This window comes from Salvelinus namaycush, chromosome 28, assembly GCF_016432855.1.
Source record: "Salvelinus namaycush isolate Seneca chromosome 28, SaNama_1.0, whole genome shotgun sequence".
In the NCBI taxonomy this organism is placed as follows: domain Eukaryota; kingdom Metazoa; phylum Chordata; class Actinopteri; order Salmoniformes; family Salmonidae; genus Salvelinus; species Salvelinus namaycush.
Window position 1 is genome coordinate 6,891,354 of NC_052334.1, and position 19,507 is coordinate 6,910,860.

The following is a 19,507-nucleotide window of genomic DNA, read 5'->3' on the forward strand; positions in this document are numbered from 1 at the left end:
TTGGAAGACCAGAGTCGGTCTGGTGGAGAAGCCACTCAGCTGTTGTCAAAAGAATTGATGCGGTAGCCTTCCAACTTCCCTCTATGGACGGGTTGGTTGTTTAGCAACAAATCCGACTGGTGCGCAACTATGGGGTAAACTATATTTCATCCCCAACGTTTATTGAAAACAAAGTTGCATAATGAGCACTTGATTCTCAAATACATCTTTACAGTTGTTGATTAGCTAGCTAGCAAATATTTTGCCCTATTATCATCAGTTGTGTTTATTCATGGACGCCAAGGGAAGCCAGGCCCCCCACCCCCAAAACAAACATTACATTATTTATCTTTCGTGTCTTTTTGTTTCATAATTTTCCTTCAATTCACAAGAGGCAGAACGTATCTCACAGGAGAAAGCATCACGGCGAGTAAAACAGCGTCCCTCTGTCTCTCTACGTGTAGGCCATCTATCTGATACTGTCTGGTCCAAACGAGTATGACATTGTTGCCGCCCGTAGCATTGAACACAAGGGAAGCCAGCGAGAATTTGGACACCCTTGACAAAAAAAGTATTAAAAAATTTGCCAATCAGCGTTGAACTAAACTGAGCGAGCTCAACTGTGAATGGTCCTGCCGTGAAGGAAAAAAAAGTGTCAAGGGCAGCCAGCTTTGATTTGGCGTATCTCTTGTCAAATTGCTTTGAGAGCATACATCATTAACAGAAACAACTTGAATTGTTGCGTCTCATTGTGTTGTTGTCCTCCGGTGGCTAGCTAGCTAGCTACAATTGTCCATTTCCTAAATTAGCAATGGATGGAGTTAGGGATTTGGACTTGTGGTTTTACTTAATTTTCAGTACTGGCCAATTATTATAATGGTGATTCTGATTCAACCATTAATTCAGACAGTGTTGCGCCCCTGGTCTGTGAGGATGGAAGTTTAATATGTAGCCAGACGTAGAAGGCTAATGTTAACTAGCAAACGTTGCCCATGAATGGAAGTTAGGCTAGCGAGCAAGCATTTTAGCCTGGTAGCCCAGGACAACAAAAAATAAAAGCGTGTACTGTATGATAGACCGTTTCCTCAACATGAAAGAGAGGATGGCATTGGCATTTCTCTACAAGTAGGGTGAGTCATGTTTTTTTCTACTTGCTCAAACGATCACTCGCACACGAGCAAACAGAAATCAGAACCATGGACAGCCATATCATATTTAGCTTATGTTGATTGGACTAAATTGTTTTTGGTATCTTTTAGTTGTCACTGTATTAGACTAAGCAGAGGTGATTTGATGATGTTTAAATGGTGCTGGAATAGTGGAGCGGCTCCTGACTTGCAATATCTGTCTGTGGTTCTAAATCAATAGTTGTTTAGTAGTCCGAAAATGTTGGAAACTAACTTGCTTGACCATGCTGTAGGTCACGTCTGTTACATGCAAAATGCATCGTGGACTTCACCGGACAGGAGTTGCTATCTGGTTTTGTGATAATCAATCAATCAAATGTATTTATAAAGCCCTTTTTACATCAGCAGATGTCAAAGTGCTATACAGAAACCCAGCCTAAAATCCCAAACAGCAAGCAATGCAGATGTAGGAACAACATGGCTAGAAAAAAATCCCTAGAAAGGCAGGAATCTAGGAAGAAACCTAGAGAGTTGTATGGCATTGAAGCTCGTCTGGAGGTTAGTTAACACAGTTTCCAAAGAAGAAAAAAACTTTACCTCACGTTAGTCTCATTCCAAACGTCGTAAATTGTTGGTTATCTGCACGAACCCAGCCTTTACAATGAATCATCCATACATGAATTATATTAATCATTTATTTACTAACTAATTAAATAATCACAGAAATGCATAAACAAACAGTAGATATGGTTACAAGGAAATGATAGGGGAGGTTCCCTAGTGGGCTAAGCCGATATGATGGTTTGGTGGACAAAGGGAAGTGGGTGTGGACTGAGAAGGGTGGGAAAGACAAGAGTCACAACACAGTTGATAATTATATTAATTGAAATGCTAATACTTTGCACATGAACGCTCACTCATTCGGGAATAATTGCAATCCATATATATTTACGCTCAGTGTGTCGTCGTGATCTCTGTTGGAATCGTCCGTCTTTCTGTTGGAAAGTTCATCTAAGCGTCTCTCTGCTTCCCTGGAGTCTTTCGTGGTTAGAATGGATACATCAGAGTAACATTCAGAAATGTTCTATAGAATAGATGTTTCGGCGGATGTCGGTCTTCGCATTTCAGGTTGACATAATGTCTAGCTGCAGACTAGTAATTAGTATCTAAGATTTGCTCTTATTCTGTCAGGATTGATAGTCTCAGAGTTTAACCATTTCCCGCCGTGTAGCCAATACTCCACGTGGTATGGTTAGGAATTCAAAAACCATTACAACCTTAGCTTATACTGAGGTTTTTATGGTCTCTTCTCAAACCGTGACTGAGGTACGCAAGGTCTGAAGAGGATTTCTTCAGGTGGGGTTTTTATTCCTAACAGTAGAAAAGGGCTGTCCCATGAGCCAGATCATGTCTGTGCTCATGGGGGCGGGACAATGACTTAGTTGAACTTTAAAGGGAATACAATTCTCTCACATTAACATCATTACATCATTTCACAAATAGTTTCATCTTTACTCATTCATTTTATACAATAATTAGACGCAAACCTCATAACGGGGGCACCTGTATAAACAGAGTTATGGTAATGTGGCTGTATTGTCTTTCATGCGGTCACAAACATGAATCAAAACGGACCGGGTCGTAGCTGGCTTTTCCACCGACCGTTTACACATTCTTCAAAACATGGACATTGTTCAGTTCTCAAGTTCTGTGATTTAGAAGAAGTTCCTTTGTTCTATTGTGGAACTCTCTCTCTCTATACTGCATGGCCAGGAGGACGGTTTCTCCTCCAGGAATTTATGACCTGAGATAACAGAACCTGGGTGTAGGAGGGAGAGAGAGGGGGATGCCACACTCTATACCAAGAAAGGGCCACGTCATGACAGCAGTTATGATATCATTTAGGACCTTGAGCTTGGCTGAGGTGCACCCATGACCAGCTCTGAAACCAGATTCCATAGCAGAGAAGGTACGGTGGGATTCGAAATGGTCGGTGATCTGTTTGTTAGCTTGGCTTTCGAAGACCTTAGAAAGGCAGGGTAGGATAGATATAGGTCTGTAACAGTTTGGGTCTAGAGTGTCTCCCCCTTTGAAGAGGGGGATGACCGCGGCAGCTTTCCAATCTTTGGGGATCTCAGACGATACGAAAGAGAGGTTAAACAGGCTAGTAATAGGGGTTGCAACAATTACGGCGGATAATTTTAGAAAATTATCCAGATTGTCTAGCCCGGCTGATTTGTATGGGTCCAGATTTTTGCAGCTCTTTCAGCACATCAGCTTTCTGGATTTGGGTGAAGGAGAAATGGGGGAGGCTTGGGCAAGTTGCTGTGGAGGGTGCAGGGCTGTTGACCGGGGTAGGGGTAGCCAGGTGGAAAGCATGGCCAGCCGTAGAAAAATGCTTATTGAAATTCTCAATTATCGTGGGTTTATCGGTGGTGACAGTGTTTCCTAGCCTCAGTGCAGTGGGCAGCTGGAAGGAGGTGCTCTTATTCTCCATGGACTTTACAGTGTCCCAGAAGTTTTTGGAGTTTGTGCTACAGGATGCAAATTTCTGTTTGAAAAAGATAGCCTTTGCTTTCCTAACTGCCTGTGTATATTGGTTCCTAACTTCCCTGAAAAGTTGCATATCGCGGGGGCTACTCGATGCTAATGCAGTACGCCACAGGATGTTTTTGTGCTGGTCAAGGGCAGTCAGGTCTGGAATGAACCAAGGGCTATATCTGTTCCTGGTTCTACATTTTTTTGAATGGGGCATGCTTATTTAAGATGGTGAGGAAAGCACTTTTAAAGAACAACCAGGCATCCTCTACTGACGGACTGAGGTCAATATCCTTCCAGGATACCTGGGTCAGGTCGATTAGAAAGGCCTGCTCGCTGAAGTGTTTTAGGGAGCGTTTGACAGTGATGAGGGGTGGTCACTTTGACCGCAGACCCATTACGGACGCAGGCAATGAGGCAGTGATCGCTGAGATCCTGATTGAAGACAGCAGAGGTGTATTTGGAGGGCAGGTTGGTTAGGATGATATCTATGAGGGTGCCCGTGTTTACAGATTTGGGGTTGTACCTGGTAGGTTCATTGATAATTTGTGTGAGATTGAGGGCATGTAGCTTAGATTGTAAGACGGCCGGGGTGTTAGGCATGTCCCAGTTTAGGTCACCTAACAGTACAAGCTCTGAAGATAGATGGGGGGCAATCAATTCACATATGGTATCCAGGGCACAGCTGTGGACAGAAGGTGGTCTATAGCAAGCGGCAACGGTGAGAGAGTTGTTTCTGGAAAGGTGGACCATCAGGGTTAAATAATATTCACAGTGGTTGTAGAGGGTGCAACAGGTCAGTACCTCAGGAGAAAATGTCAGTTGGCTTTTCATAGCTGAGCATTCAGAGTTCGAGACAGCAGGTGCGGTTGAGAGAGAGAGTTGAAAACAGCAGGTCCGGGACAAGGTAGCACATCTGGTGAACAGGTCAGGGTTCCCTAGCCGTAGGCAGAACAATTGAAACTGGAGCAGCAGCACGACCAGGTGGACTGGGGACAGCCAGGAGTCACCAGGCCAGGTAGTCCTGAGGCATGAACGTAGGGCTCAGGTCCTCCGGGAGGGGAGGGAGAATTAAAGGGAGCATACTTCAAATTCCGTTAAATTCTGTTCAAATAGAACTTTGTTCTCTTCGTTATGCTTGACGCGGTGCAAGTCCCATCTCTCCCATCTCCTCATTGGTTTTTAGGAGCATTTACCCACATGGGTGATTGAAAGATAAACTGAGGTTCACACTCCAGTCGGTGGTGGTGGCAATGCTCCTAGTAAAGTTGGTTGTTAACCACCATATAAAATCCAAAGAAGAAGAAGCCTAAATAGGAGAGATTACTAGAAACAAACTTGGTTTACACTTTTATCTGTGGATTAATTCTCGGAGTAGAGAACCTTGTGCTTTTCAGGTAAAATAACAACCCAATGTTTGGCTTCCTCAGTGATTTTACCCCCGAACCGCTACTGATTAGCATAGACATGACATCATACAAAACACCTCCAAACAAGACACGGTATTAAGAACAAGATCAAACGAACATACACAATTCACCACGACAGTTTCTTGTAATTATTGCTTGCAATCTGGCCAACCATAACAACACACTGCCTTTTGCCCCTTTGAAGCTCCTGCATCGTTTTCGTGACTTTGCTAACTCTTCAGAGGACAGAATATTTCCAAATAATTCCCATAGAGATAGATAGAGGACTGTAGTGCCCGGAAACCTGTTTTAGCATGGGCTGCGCCATGGAGGACTTTCACCATTTTGAAGTAGTCAACTGGGTGGGACTTCCTATGGTTTAAGGAAGGATCACATGATTCCATCTGGGTCATCAGGAGGGATCAGTCAAAGACAGTACAGTATGAAGATAGGCAGAAACTTATTCTCTCATTGAAATCCCTGATCACGCTTTAAGGTGGTGTCATGGCGACGTTGGCTAGCTCGTGCAGAAACACATAATTTGGATTTGATTTGATTTGAAAGGTCGTCTGGCGAAGGAACTGTGCAGGCCGTCAAATCAAAGGAACGCCTTCGATATAAAGTTGTTTTTGACAAAGATGTAAATGTGTGAGTTTGTCACTTTCATGAGGTTGGAGTAATAACATGTTCAACTACTTAAGACATTGGCTCAAGTTGAGGTTGTGCCTTTAGATTTAAAAAAAAAAAAAACTATTATAATAATGTTTAACTTCTTGTGAGCAAACATTCCATATCTGTAGGTGGCAGTAAATCGCCAACCTTGGCTTTATACATGCTGAAACAACACACTCTAGGTGGAAGTATGCACCCTTTCAGTTTGTTTGCCAATACATAGAAGTAGTAGAATAAGAAAATTGACTAGGCCTACTTCAAAATGGAGATGGCCTCAATGGCGCTGCCCATGCTCTCGCAAATGCCATGATGGATCAGATACAATGATGCGATGTCTATCTAAGTCTATGGGTATTCCTCTTGTTGGATCAGCTAAAAAGGAGGACTAGGAAACAATAATAAGAAAATACTCTTACTGTTTTTCAGACTTCCATAGTGTTTTTAATCTATTAATCACATAATACTGTAACTATCACATAATACTATAATTTCAGAGATTGGTAAAATATTGATATAATTAAAACGTCGTTATTGTGACCGTGAACGCACCCCACCCCCGAGTCCTCGACACTGACTAACTACATGACCCAAAATGCATTTCGAGAGGATTGCCGACACATTTACTTCTTCTCAAATGTATTTCCGACTTACCGTATTGCGATTTATTTACATGGCGATCACCTTGTCTTGAAAATGTTCAACAAGAAACCGCGAAGAAACTTCAGGCAAAGGAAAGGAAAATCGAGCGATGAAGATGAACACAAGAGCGGAGAGGATGATGGAAGTAAAACACAAGCTACCGCTTCTAGCATAAAGCCCGCCAAGTTGCCGCAGAATCGGGGGATCTCATGCAGTTCCAAGCGGGAGGCGATGTCACCCAAGTCGGACTCGAGTGGTGCTGAAGACGCGGTAGAATATGGTACTAGTGGGCTGTTCGTTGGCACTAGACCGCCTAACAGTAAAGAGGAAAAGGATGGACGGAAGAAGAAAGGAAACGTGCTCAGCTTCTCTAATGAGAAAGAAGGTAAGCGTTTGACCTGTTTTGTTACGTAAACTCACAGTCCACAGACGTATTTCAAACGTCACTAACTGACGGTAAGGTGGGTGTTGTGTAAGAGTATCTGTAAAGTGGCTTCCCCTCCTTGTGTCCTTAATTTGTACTGTCTGAAAAGTGAAAACACAGGACTGGTGGCGGCAGCAATATGGGACATTAATTGCATTTCCTATATATGAATTTTCTATCCTTCACCTGGCTAGTTCTCTAGTTCAGGTGGAGGAGAGGGGTGAATCTCTATTGTATTTCCTTGATTCCATGCATTGTCGCTTCTTGCCCCCTTCTCAAAACACATTGGAAGAGAAGATCAGAGGGGAGGGCATGAAGAATCAAGGAAATACAATTTAGATTCACCCAAGGTTTCAATAACTTGTTTGACAAGGATAGGAAGCCATTTCAGATGTATGGTGAACCCAATGTCTTGATTTAGAGAGACAATCAGTTGTGTTATTAACAGTTTTTCTATCTCTTCCCATTTTGAAGGATCTGAGTTCAAACTAAAGAAATCGTCAGATAAAGCTGTGGTCTTCCAAGCCAGGAGAAAGGAGGCTTCCCCTGAAAAGACCTCCCGGCCTACTGGTGAGCACAACGTTGCCATTTTAATGCTGTAAAAACACACCACAGTTAAGGCTAGATGATTGATCAGTCTAACCATGTCTGTTTTGACCCCAGCCAGGAAAGATGTGACTGTGGTTGTGTCCCGGAAAGAGAGGTCCGGTAGCAATGTGTCCGGAGAAGAACTGTCATCAGAGAGTGACGGAGAGGGAGACGCCAAGTCAACCACATCCAGCTCTGCCTCCTCCATGTCCTCCACATCCTCCAAGTCCTCCACTCAGAAACAGAAACCAGGTCAGTCTCACAGATAGCTTGGGCTCCAAAGAAAAGGCTATAATTTATCCAATGCCAAAAATGTGCACCAGCAATCAGCCAAATGCTGGTGAAAATTCTGAATGGCTAGTAGGTTTTTTAAAAATCAGTCAGCCACACTGGCTGGTAGATGCAAAAGTTAGTTTCAGGACATGGACTAAATCAAAGAACTCTGAAGAGTGAGTTTGTCTTAACCAGCCTGTAGCTACAACGGACCCTTGCAGGGTAAGATAATCCACCCCTGGTCTACACAGAGACAGGCAGATAGGCAGCATTCTGAAGAGACTGTGTGTGTGTGTGTGTGTGTGTGCGTGTGTGCGTGTGTGTGTGTGTGTGTGTAGTGGTGATCCCAGATGCAAGAAGGATCCAGGCGGCCAGAAGGCAGCGTCAGGCGGCCAGAGCCCAGAAAGACTATATCTCCCTGGGGAGAGACGGGGAGTGTTCCCCCCGGACCCCAGACCAGGACCTGGAGGAACGCACTGACGAAGATTATGATGATGATGATGAGCCAGACGACCATGAACGCAGGATTGAGTTTGCCCCGCGGTCCAAAACCATCAGGGAGAGGATAGCAGAGAAGATGGGTGAGGAGGGAGTTGAGAGAATGGAAGATCTATTGTTTTGTTGTCTTGGTCAACAGTTTATTTTTTTATTCATTTTAGTAATAAATAATAAACAGGCAGTTTTATAATCAAACCCCATAATGATGTATCTATGGCTTTGAGACAGTGTAGTGAGTTGTAGATGAATTTATCACACCTCCTTTGACTGAGTGCTGAAATGTGTTCTCTTTGTTTTTAGTCCTTGTTGTGTTGATTTTTGAGGTAGTGACAGTCTGTCTTTCTCTCTGTATTTCTGTGTATGGCTCTGTCGCTCCATCCCTGCCGGTGTTGGTACAGGAGGTAGTGGTGCTAGTCAGTCTGACGACCAGGAGAGCGAGGACAACAACCTCTGGGAGGAGCAACAGATTGGAAAGGGAGTCAAGAGACACCCTAGGGAACAGGTAATATACTCACCCCTCTCTCACCTACCCACACACACACTTTCAGTTTCATTCCACCGCCTAACTCTGTCTGTCCCCCTAGAGTCCATCAGGCAGTGAGGGCAGTGGCTCTGTGAGGAGCAGTAGTAGTAGACGGAAACAGAGAGTCAACATCCCAGAGTGTCTGCCCCTCATCAGCCTCAGCGTGGTGAAGAAGAGGATCACTGGGAAGTCAGTTCATTCATCCTTCCATTGCCCTCTCAATACAATGTACCTCATGTACTCTAGCTGCAAAATAATGTTTGTCTAGTAAATCAAAGCTCCACCTTTTCTCCATTTCTCTCCTCTCTCCCCTTCATCCTCCCACCATACCTCTCCTTCTTCCTCTCCTCCCCGTCTCCAGACTGTGTGATCTACGGGAGGTCCACAGGGCTCATGAGGCAGACCTGAGGAGGATGGAGGTGGACATGGACAGCTCTAGAACCTCTCTGGAGAACCTGGAGAGCTGTTCCTCCGACCGACAGCTTCAGTTCTACCGGGCCACCAACGCCTACATTCAGAACCTGGTGGAATGTCTCAGAGAGAAGGTCAGAGAACAGAGGGATTCTGGGTAACAGGAAGTGTCTGTTGGCATGATCTGGTCTTTAAAATGACAAACAGAAGCACTGTGAGATATAATGTGAAGGTTTGTGATTGAGACAATGTTAAGGAGGGGTGATAATAAGTGATTGACTGATTAATTGGTCATCTCTAGGTGGTAGAGATCAACAGTGTGGAAGTGGACATGCACACTCTTCTGTCTGACCAGGCGGAGGTACTGTTGTCACGGAGACGAGAGGCCATACGGCAGGAGTCATCTAGCCTACAGCAGCTCAGCTGTGAGTGTCTGTTTGTGTACTATGATTGTGTGGTCCTAGTCAGTGAAAAGGCAGAATGTTAACCATAGTACTCCTCCTCACACTCTCTTGATTGGCTTATTTTTTCTGATTAGCTGTAGTTGGGTGAATTTTCTAGACGTATTATCTCTCTCTCTCACTCTAGATGCCACTGATCCACAAAGTGAAGGAGACTCCGGGGAAAGCGGGAATGAAAAAACAAATAAGAGGTGAGTGAGGATACTCCGTTTAGTACTTACACATCGCTTTAGCTGCTGTATTCACCAGTCACAATGTTATGAGGTCATTTCCACCACTGCGTCACGATGTTATGAGGTCACAATGTTACGAGGTCATTTCCATCACTGCGTCACAATGTTACGAGGTCATTTCCACCACTGCGTCACAATGTTACGAGGTCATTTCCACCACTGCGTCACAATGTTATGAGGTCATTTACACCACTGCGTCACAATGTTACGAGGTCATTTCCACCACTGCGTCACAATGTTACGAGGTCATTTCCACCACTGCGTCACAATGTTACGCGGCCATTTCCACCACTGCGTCACAATGTTACGAGGTCATTTCCACCACTGCGTCCCAATGTTACGAGGTCATTTCCATCACTGCGTCACAATGTTACGAGGTCATTTCCATCACTGCGTCACAATGTTATGAGGTCATTTACACCACTGCGTCACAATGTTACGAGGTCATTTCCACCACTGCGTCACAATGTTACGAGGTCATTTCCACCACTGCGTCACAATGTTACGAGGTCATTTCCACCACTGCGTCACAATGTTATGAGGTCATTTCCACCACTGCGTCACAATGTTACGCGGCCATTTCCACCACTGCGTCACAATGTTACGAGGTCATTTCCACCACTGCGTCACAATGTTACGCGGCCATTTCCACCACTGCGTCACAATGTTATGAGGTCATTTCCATCACTGCGTCACAATGTTACGAGGTCATTTCCACTACTGCGTCACAATGTTATGAGGTCATTTCCACCACTGCGTCACAATGTTATGAGGTCATTTCCACCACTGCGTCACAATGTTATGAGGTCATTTCCACCACTGCGTCACAATGTTACGCGGCCATTTCCACCACTGCGTCACAATGTTACGAGGTCATTTCCATCACTGCGTCACAATGTTACGAGGTCATTTCCACCACTGCGTCACAATGTTATGAGGTCATTTCCACCACTGCGTCACAATGTTACGAGGTCATTTCCACCACTGCGTCACAATGTTACGAGGTCATTTCCACCACTGCGTCACAATGTTACGAGGTCATTTCCACCACTGCGTCACAATGTTACGAGGTCATTTCCACCACTGCGTCACAATGTTATGAGGTCATTTCCACCACTGCGTCACAATGTTACGAGGTCATTTCCACCACTGCGTCACAATGTTATGAGGTCATTTCCACCACTGCGTCCCAATGTTACGAGGTCATTTCCACCACTGCGTCACAATGTTACGAGGTCATTTCCACCACTGCGTCACAATGTTATGAGGTCATTTCCACCACTGCGTCACAATGTTATGAGGTCATTTCCACCACTGCGTCACAATGTTATGAGGTCATTTCCACCACTGCGTCACAATGTTACGAGGTCATTTCCACCACTGCGTCACAATGTTACGAGGTCATTTCCACCACTGCGTCACAATGTTACGAGGTCATTTCCACCACTGCGTCACAATGTTACGCGGCCATTTCCACCACTGCGTCACAATGTTACGAGGTCATTTCCACCACTGCGTCACAATGTTACGAGGTCATTTCCACCACTGCGTCACAATGTTACGCGGCCATTTCCACCACTGCGTCACAATGTTACGCGGTCATTTACACCACTGCGTCACAATGTTACGCGGTCATTTACACCTACTGTTTGATCTGATCATCCAGTGAGTCAGGAGAGCCAGGTGAGGAAGACTATGGTAGCCTGACGGCCGACAGCGAACCTTCCCCTGAGGAAGAGGCAGAACTGCAGAGGGAGAGAGGTGAGAGGTGTAGCTGTCTTGGGCGAGGACATATGTCTTCCACTTACCAAACGTGTGTTGGTGACACCTTAATTTCAGCCTAGTATTTAATTCCCAAATGGGTGTCTGCAATAAAGGTTTTCTGCAATATTCAAAATATATCTATCTATCTATCTAAAGATTTGCCATCCCATTCCTTAGAGTTTAGTGCTGCTCTCTAAACCGTAGAATAACAGCGTTTCCACTCTCCCATCTCTTTATCCCTCCTGTCTAATTCAGCGGAGATCCTGAGCAGGTCCCAGGATGTGTTCTGTGACGTGCAGGAGGACTTCTGGGAGGTGAAGAAGGTTCTGTCTCGCTTCAACGAGTGGAGAGTAGCCTTCTCCGAGTCCTACCACTCAGCCTACATCAGCCTCTGTCTGCCCAAACTACTCAACCCACTCATCAGACACCAACTTTTAGGCTGGAACCCCCTACAGGTACGGTACACACACACACACTCTGTACAAAATCCGTACTGGACGTCACACAGTTCATTCTTTGTGTTTATTTTGACGTACCTCTGTATTTGTTGTCATAATAATTCTCTGTGTGTATCAGGCTGCAGGAGAGGACTTTGAGGCTCTGCCGTGGTTCTCTGCTGTAGAGACGTTCTGTCACGGACTGGGTTACCAGGAGGCAGATCACACTGACAGGAAAACACTGCCTGCTATCATAGAGAAGACTCTCCTGCCCAAAATACAAGGTCACCATACACACATAGAGTACCAGTCAAAAGTTTGGACACTAATATTAAGTGTTTCTTTATTTTACATTGTAAAATAACAGTGAAGACATCAAAACTATGAAATAATACATGGAATCATGTAATAACCAAAAGTGTTAAGGAAATAAATACAAATATGTATTTTTTATATATATATATATATATTTTTTTTTTAAAAATACATTCTTCAAAGGAGCCACCCTTTGCCTTGATGACAGCTTTGCACACTCTTTCAACCAGCTTCATCTGGAATGCTTTTCCAACAGTCTTGAAGGAGTTCCCACATATGCTGAGCACTTGTCTGCTTTTCCTTCACTCTCCACTCGTTGAAGCGTGGCTTCTTTGAAGAATGTAAAATATATTTTGATTTGTTTACTACATTTTTTTTTTATTTAACCTTTATTTAACCAGGAAGGACTCATTGAGATTTAAAATCTCTTTTTCAAGAGCGTCCTGGCCAAGATAGGCAGCACCAAGTCATTACAAAAATTACAGACAGACAACATGAAAAACTACATGTAATCTAGTAAAAACCATTGAATTCACTAGAGTATAACAAAATCAAAAACAGCAAATTTAAAAACATTGACAGGTCAGGGAATCAGCCTCAAAATACATGATTCCATATGTGTTATTTCATCATTTTGATGTCTTCACTATTGTTCTACAATGTAGACAATAGTAGAAGTGAAAACCCTGTTTGTGTGTATACTTAACTCAATACTAATGTGTAACTCACTCCCTTTATCAATGTTGTCATGACTGGACCTGTGATTTTACAGAGGATTGTCTCACTTTAATCTGCATCCCTCCTTTCAGGTTTTGTGGAGTTGGTGTGGGACCCTCTGTCCAGCCGTCAGTCTCTGTGTCTGTCTGAGCTGTGTCGCAGACTGCAGGATGACTACGCTCTGTTTGAGGGAGAGCAGAGCAAACCGGTCAAGGTAACAGTTAATATTGCATCTACAGTGCAGAGCCCGGGTCTAGCAACAACACTCCCAGCCAGTCACATATGCAACTCCCCACTGGAGACAGTCCGTCTCCCCCTCTGTTTCCAATGCAGGTTGACGTTTTATTGTCATGAATCTTGTCCTGGAGGCAGAACTGAGCAACTTTGTCTTATATAGGCCAGCTGCAGAATTGGCTATATTGTAAAAAAAAAAAATATATATTAAATGTCATAATTTAAGGTTAGGTTTTAGGGTTAGCAGTGTGGTTAAGGTAAAGTTTATAATCAGATTTTATGACATTGTGTCTGTGCCAGCTAGTGACCACTGCAGAGCTGCCTCCAGAACAACATTCATGACGAAAAACGCTAACCTGCATTTCAAACAGTTTATAAAGTGTACCTTTAAAAAACAAAAATACTAATACAGTGAATTCAGGAAGTATTGAGACCCCTTGACTTTTTCTACATTTTGTTACGTTACAGCCTTAATCTAAAATGGATAAAATTATTTTTTCCCCCTCATCAATCTACACACAATACAACATAATGACAAAGCAAGCTCTGTCATGTTGGATGGGAAGCGTTGCTGCACAGCTATTTTCAGGTCTCTCCAGAGATGTTTCGATTGGGTTCAAGTCCGGGCTCTGGCTGGGCCACTCCAAGGACATTCAGAGACTTGTCCTGAAGCCACTCCTGTGTTGTCTTGGCTGTGTACTTAGGGTCGTTGTCCTGCTTGATGGTGAACCGTCACCCCAGTCTAAGGTCCTGAGCGCTCTGGAGCAAGTTTCCATAAAGGATCTCTCTGTACTTTGCTTCGTTCATCTTTGCATCAATCCTGACTTCTCCCAGTCCCTGCCGCTGTAAAACATCCCCAAAGCATGATGCTGCCACCACCATGCTTCACCGTCGGGATGGTGCCAGGTTTCATCCAGATGTGACGCTTGGAATTCAGGCCAAAGAGTTCAGTCTTGGTTTCATCAGACCAGAGAATATTGTTTCTCATGGTCTGAGAGTTCTTTAGGTGCCTTTTGGCAAACTCCAAGTGGGCTGTCATGTGCCTTTTACTGAGGAGTGGCTTCCGTCTGGCCACTCTACCATAAAAGCCTGATTGATAGAGTGCTGCAGAGATGGTTGTTCTTCTGGAAGGTTCTCCCATCTCCATAAAGGAACTCTGGAGCTCTGTCAGAGTAACCATCGGGTTCTTGGTCACCTCCCTGACCAAGGCCCTTCTCCCCCGATTGGCCGGGCAGCCAGCTCTAGGAAGAGAATTGGTGGTTCCAAACTTCTTCCTTTCTTCCAGAATGATGGAGGCCACTGTTTTCTTGGGGACCTTCAATGCTGCAGACATTTTTTGGTACCCTGCCCCAGATCTGTGCCTCGACACAATCCTGTCTCGGAGCTCTACAGACAATTTCTTCGTCCTCGTGGCTTGGTTTTTGTTCTGATATGCACTGTCAACTGTGAGACCTTATATAGACAGGTGTGTGCCTTTCCAAATCATGTCCAATCAATTGAATTTACCACAGGTGGACTCCAATCAAGTTGTAGAAAAATCTCATGGATGATCAATGGAAACAGGATGCACCTGAGCTCAATTTCGAGTCTCATCGCAAAGGGTCTGAATACTTATGTATATAAGGTATTTCTGTTTTGAATTTGTTATAAATTTGCAAACATTTCTTAACCTGTTTTCACTTTGTCGTTATGGGGTATTGTGTGTAGATTGAGGATTTATTTTATTTTTTTAATCCATTTTAGAGAAGGCTGTGACGTAACAAAATGTGGAAAGTCAAGGGGTCTGAATACTTTCTGAAGGCACTGTATATATACAGTACCAGTCAAGTTTGGACACACTTACTCATTCAAGGGTTTTTCTTTATTTTTACTATTGTCTACATTGTAGAATTATAGTGAAGACATCAAAACTAATGAAATAACACATATGGAATCATGTAGTAATCAAATAAGTGTTAAACAAATCAAAATATATTTGAAACTCTTCAAAGTAGCCACCCTTTGTCTTGATGACAGCTTTGCTTTGGGAACCACTGCCCTAGTCAAGGTTCTAGTCACAAAGAATGCCAACCAGAAAGTTGACTGGCTGTAGTCACAGAATTGGAGAGAAACCTAACCTACTTCCTGTGAGTGTGTCAGAATGTAAATAAGTCTCGTTCCCTCTGTCCGTCCCTGTCCTGTGTTTTCATTCGGTCCTGTCCCCTGCCAGGCGTTTGTTGAAGCAGTGATTGGTAGATTGAGGAGTTCTGTGGATGATGACATCTTCATCCCTCTGTACCCTAAGAAGTGAGTGAATCCACCCAGGGTTGTCTCAATGTGATTCTTTAAGTGGTTCATCTAGCTAGACCAAGGCACTCCAACCATGTTCCTGGAGAACTATCCTCCTGTACGTTTTCGCTCTAACCCCAGTTGTGATCAATTGATCAACCAGCTAATTATTAGAATCATGTGCGCTAAATTAGAGTTGGAGCGAACATTTACAGGATGGTAACTCTCCAGGAACAGGGTTGGAGAGCTCTCAGCTAGACATTTCACACTGGTACATGTGTTTATACCAAGCTTGTCATAACATAGCTTACTTGACCATAACTGGCAGGTGTTTTGACAGGTTTTTAGATGACAAGTCCTCTCCACAGAGGAGGTTCAGAGACCAGCAGTTCTGGACAGCTGTGAAGGTACGTAAAAACACTCTATTTTTAAAATATACCGTAATTGCTGGACTATTAAGCGCACCTGAATATAAGCCGTACCCACTGAATTTTAAAAAAAATATGTATTTTGTACATAAATAAACCGCACACGTCTATAAGCCGCAAGTGCCTACCGGTACATTGAAACAAATGAACTTTACACAGCCTTTAAACGAAACACGGCTTGTAACAAAAATAAACAGGCTTTTAAACGAAACACGGCTTGTAACAATTTTTTTTTTTTAAATAGCAGTAAACAGTAGCCTACCAAGAAAGTCAAACTTCATTGCGGTGGCGATTGTTTTGGCTTTCAGTCGGATCTGCACAGTTGAAACACCTCGGCCGTCTGCTCTCTGTGTGTTAACCCAGTCTTCAAGCTCATTTTCTAGTTCGGGCCATCTGCTTTTCTTCTCTGAAAGCTTTTGTTGTCAGCGTCAGTTCCTCACGCTGCTGTTTCCAACGTCTTATCATCGACTCATTAAGGCCAAGCTCCCGTGCAGCAGCTCTATTTCCTTTTCCAACAGCCAGATCGATCGCCTTCAACTTGAAAGCTGCATCATATGCATTTCTCCGTGTCTTTGCCATGATGAGGGTGACAAAATGACTACCGTAATCAGAATGATGGGAAGTTTGAGCGCGCTCGATTTACGTGACATTATGTGACGGTGCTAGGTTTTTGGCAGCGTGAATCTTGTGAAAAAAAAAAAAAAACATAAATTAGCCGCGTCATTGTATAAACCGCGAGGTTCATAGCGTGGGAAAAAAGTAGCGGCTTATAGTCCGGAAATTACGGTAGTCTTTTTTCGATGGTGTGCTTCCCATGAGTGGATGGTGTACTGTAGTGACCATGTGGCTCAGTTAGCCCACTACAACTTCCCACTACAAATGCTAACTCCCGTTCGTATAAACTGGTAGCATAGCTAACATACAGAAATCGGTGGTGGTAGTCAGTCATTTTTAACTGCAATGCATTTGATTGGTGACAATGACATGCATTATCCACATGTCATTATCCATAAGCATTATACTAAGATGTTTACCTCAACATCGTGTGAAATACACATATCAGAAATAGCCTAATGCAGGCAAATTTTGCTGCAAAAAAATTTGGAGATTACAATTTCTACCAATAGTTAAGTGACGAGATAGACAGAGCTTTGTGTGCTGGTTATTGCTGCTACAGTGCATTCGGAAAGTATTCAGACCCACATTTTGTTATGTTACCGCCTTATTCTAAAATGTATTACATTTTTTCCCCTCATTAATCTGCACACAACACCTCATAATGACAAAGCGAAAACCGGTTTCTAGAAAGATTTGGAAAAAAAGAAGAAAAAAAGCAAATGGCTTCCCGACTGGTGCAGCGGTCTAAGGCACTGCATCGCAGTGCTAGAGGCGTCACTACACACCTGGGTTCGATCCCGGGCTTTATCATAACCTGAATGCCAAACATCACTTCTGGAGGACACCTGGCCCAATCCCTACGGTGAAGCATGTGGTAGCAGCATCATGCTGTGGGGATGTTCTTCAGCGGCAGGTACTGGGAGACTAGTCAGCCTATAGGGAGGAGGTCAGGGACCTGGCAGTGTGGTGCCAGGACAACAACCTCTCCTTTTGTCTTGCTCAATGTGAGCAAGACAAAGGAGCTGATCGTGGACTACAGGAAAAGGAGGGGACGAACATGCCGCCATTCACATCAACGGGGCTGTAGTGGAGCGGGTCGAGAGCTTCAAGTTCCTTGGTGTTCACATCACCAACAAACTCTCATGGTCCAAACACACCAAGACAGTCGTAAAGAGGGCACGACAATACCTATTCCCCCTCAGGAGACTGAAAATATTTGGCAATGGTCCCCAGATCCTCAAATAGATATACAGCTGCACCATCGAGAGCATCCTGACCGGTTGCATCACTGCCTGGTACGGCAACTGCTCGCTATCCGACCGTAAAGCACTACAGGGGGTATTGTGTACGGCCCAGTACATCCCTGGGACCAGACTTCCTACCATCCAGGACCTATATACCAGGCGGTGTCAGAGGAAGACCCTAAAAATTGTCAAAGACTCCAGTCACCCTAGTCAGACTGTTTTCTCTGCTACCGCACGGCAAGCGGTACCGGAGCGCCAAGTCTAGTTCCAAAAGGCTACTTAACAGCTTCTACCCCCAAGTCACAAGACTCCTGACCAGCAAATCAAATGGCCACCTGGACTATTTACATTGACCCCCCCCCCTTTGTTTCTACACTGCTGCTACTCGCTGTTTATTATCTATGCATAGTCACTGCACCCCTACCTACATGTACAAATTACCTCAACTAACCTGTACCCCCGCATTTTGACTCTGTACCGGTACCCCGTGTATACAGTCTATTAATTTTTACTTTCATTTATTTACTAGATATTTTCTTCACTCTTTCTTGAACTTAATTGTTGGTTAAGGGCTTGTAAGGAAACATTTCACTGTAAGGTCTATACCTGTTGTATTCGGTGCATGTGACCAAATAAAATTTGATTGTCTCTTGCTATTTCTGTAACATCCAATGCATTGCTTTTAGTGTTGTTTTGTCTCTTGTGCATCAGCTCCTAGGTAACGTTGGCCAGTGGGATGGGTTGATACCTGAACATGTTCTGATGGAGCTAATGTTGGACAAACTCCTGAACCGCTACCTGATGTTGACGCTACTCAACGAGACCCACTCGCATGACTCTGTCCACACATGTAAAAAGGTTTGTAGGTGAATCGCATGTGTGTCTAATGTTAATGTTTTGTCTATGGAGGTTTCAAGTTGTTTGCTTAGGGAATAATTGCTCTGCTGTCTTTTGAGATGACTCAGTTTAGTGGTGTCATTTTCAAGTTTTTCTCAAATTAACTAAGATTTCCCTCACGCTCTTTCTCTCTGAGCAGGTTGCGGTGTGTTTTCCTAAGTCCTGGTTTAAAGACTTGAGCTCCTGTCCCTCTCAGCTGAAGTCCTTCAGTGACCACCTCCTCCAGACTGCCCATTCAGTCTGCAAACAGCAGCCTGACCACCCCAACACACGGTAACACTGCCTGCCTACCTCAAATGTACTTTTAGGATTTAGGCAGATTAATGTACCATGGTGAAGGTAGTGTTTTGATGTTAATGTATGTAATGTGGTTTCTGTAGGGCTGTGGTGAGCGATGTGCTGACTGTTTTGGGAAGCATCCAGGCCTGGGACAAGGTAGAGACGATATCGGACAAATACCATTACCAAGACCTGGTGGACACACTCAACCTGTCCTAGTGTGTCCTACTGTGTCAACCATACATCATGTAATATCTGTTGTAATTGTGTGTATTACACAACTTTATTTGTACGTTTTTTTATAAATAAATAAATATTTGAGCTCTGTTAACAGATGTTTGTTCCAGTTGCTCTCCAAACTGTTTTATTTTGGCTTCTGTCTTATCTCACAAGAAAAAGGTTGAGTGTTTGTAGCTTCATCCCCAGGGCTAAAAAGGCATCCTTCCTTCCATCCTTCATCCCCAGGGCTAAAAAGGCATCCTTCCTTCCTTCCTTCCTTCCTTCCTTCCTTCCTTCCTTCCTTCCTTCCTT

At 44.0% G+C, this 19,507-nt stretch overlaps 1 protein-coding gene across 1 annotated transcript; it reads left to right on the forward strand.

Moving 5' to 3' along the window:
• The first annotated feature begins 6,351 nt into the window (after positions 1-6,351).
• Positions 6,352-19,355, forward strand: gcfc2 (GC-rich sequence DNA-binding factor 2). Its single transcript, XM_038967588.1, has 18 exons — positions 6,352-6,749; positions 7,263-7,358; positions 7,452-7,628; positions 7,988-8,230; positions 8,546-8,649; positions 8,732-8,859; positions 9,032-9,215; positions 9,383-9,506; positions 9,670-9,733; positions 11,442-11,536; positions 11,795-11,994; positions 12,116-12,260; positions 13,101-13,222; positions 15,452-15,528; positions 15,851-15,917; positions 18,512-18,658; positions 18,837-18,970; positions 19,078-19,355. Exons 1-18 carry the CDS (start codon positions 6,419-6,421, stop codon positions 19,193-19,195), a joined length of 2,556 nt encoding a protein of 851 aa, XP_038823516.1. The 5' UTR covers positions 6,352-6,418; the 3' UTR covers positions 19,196-19,355.
• The last annotated feature ends 152 nt before the right edge of the window (positions 19,356-19,507 follow it).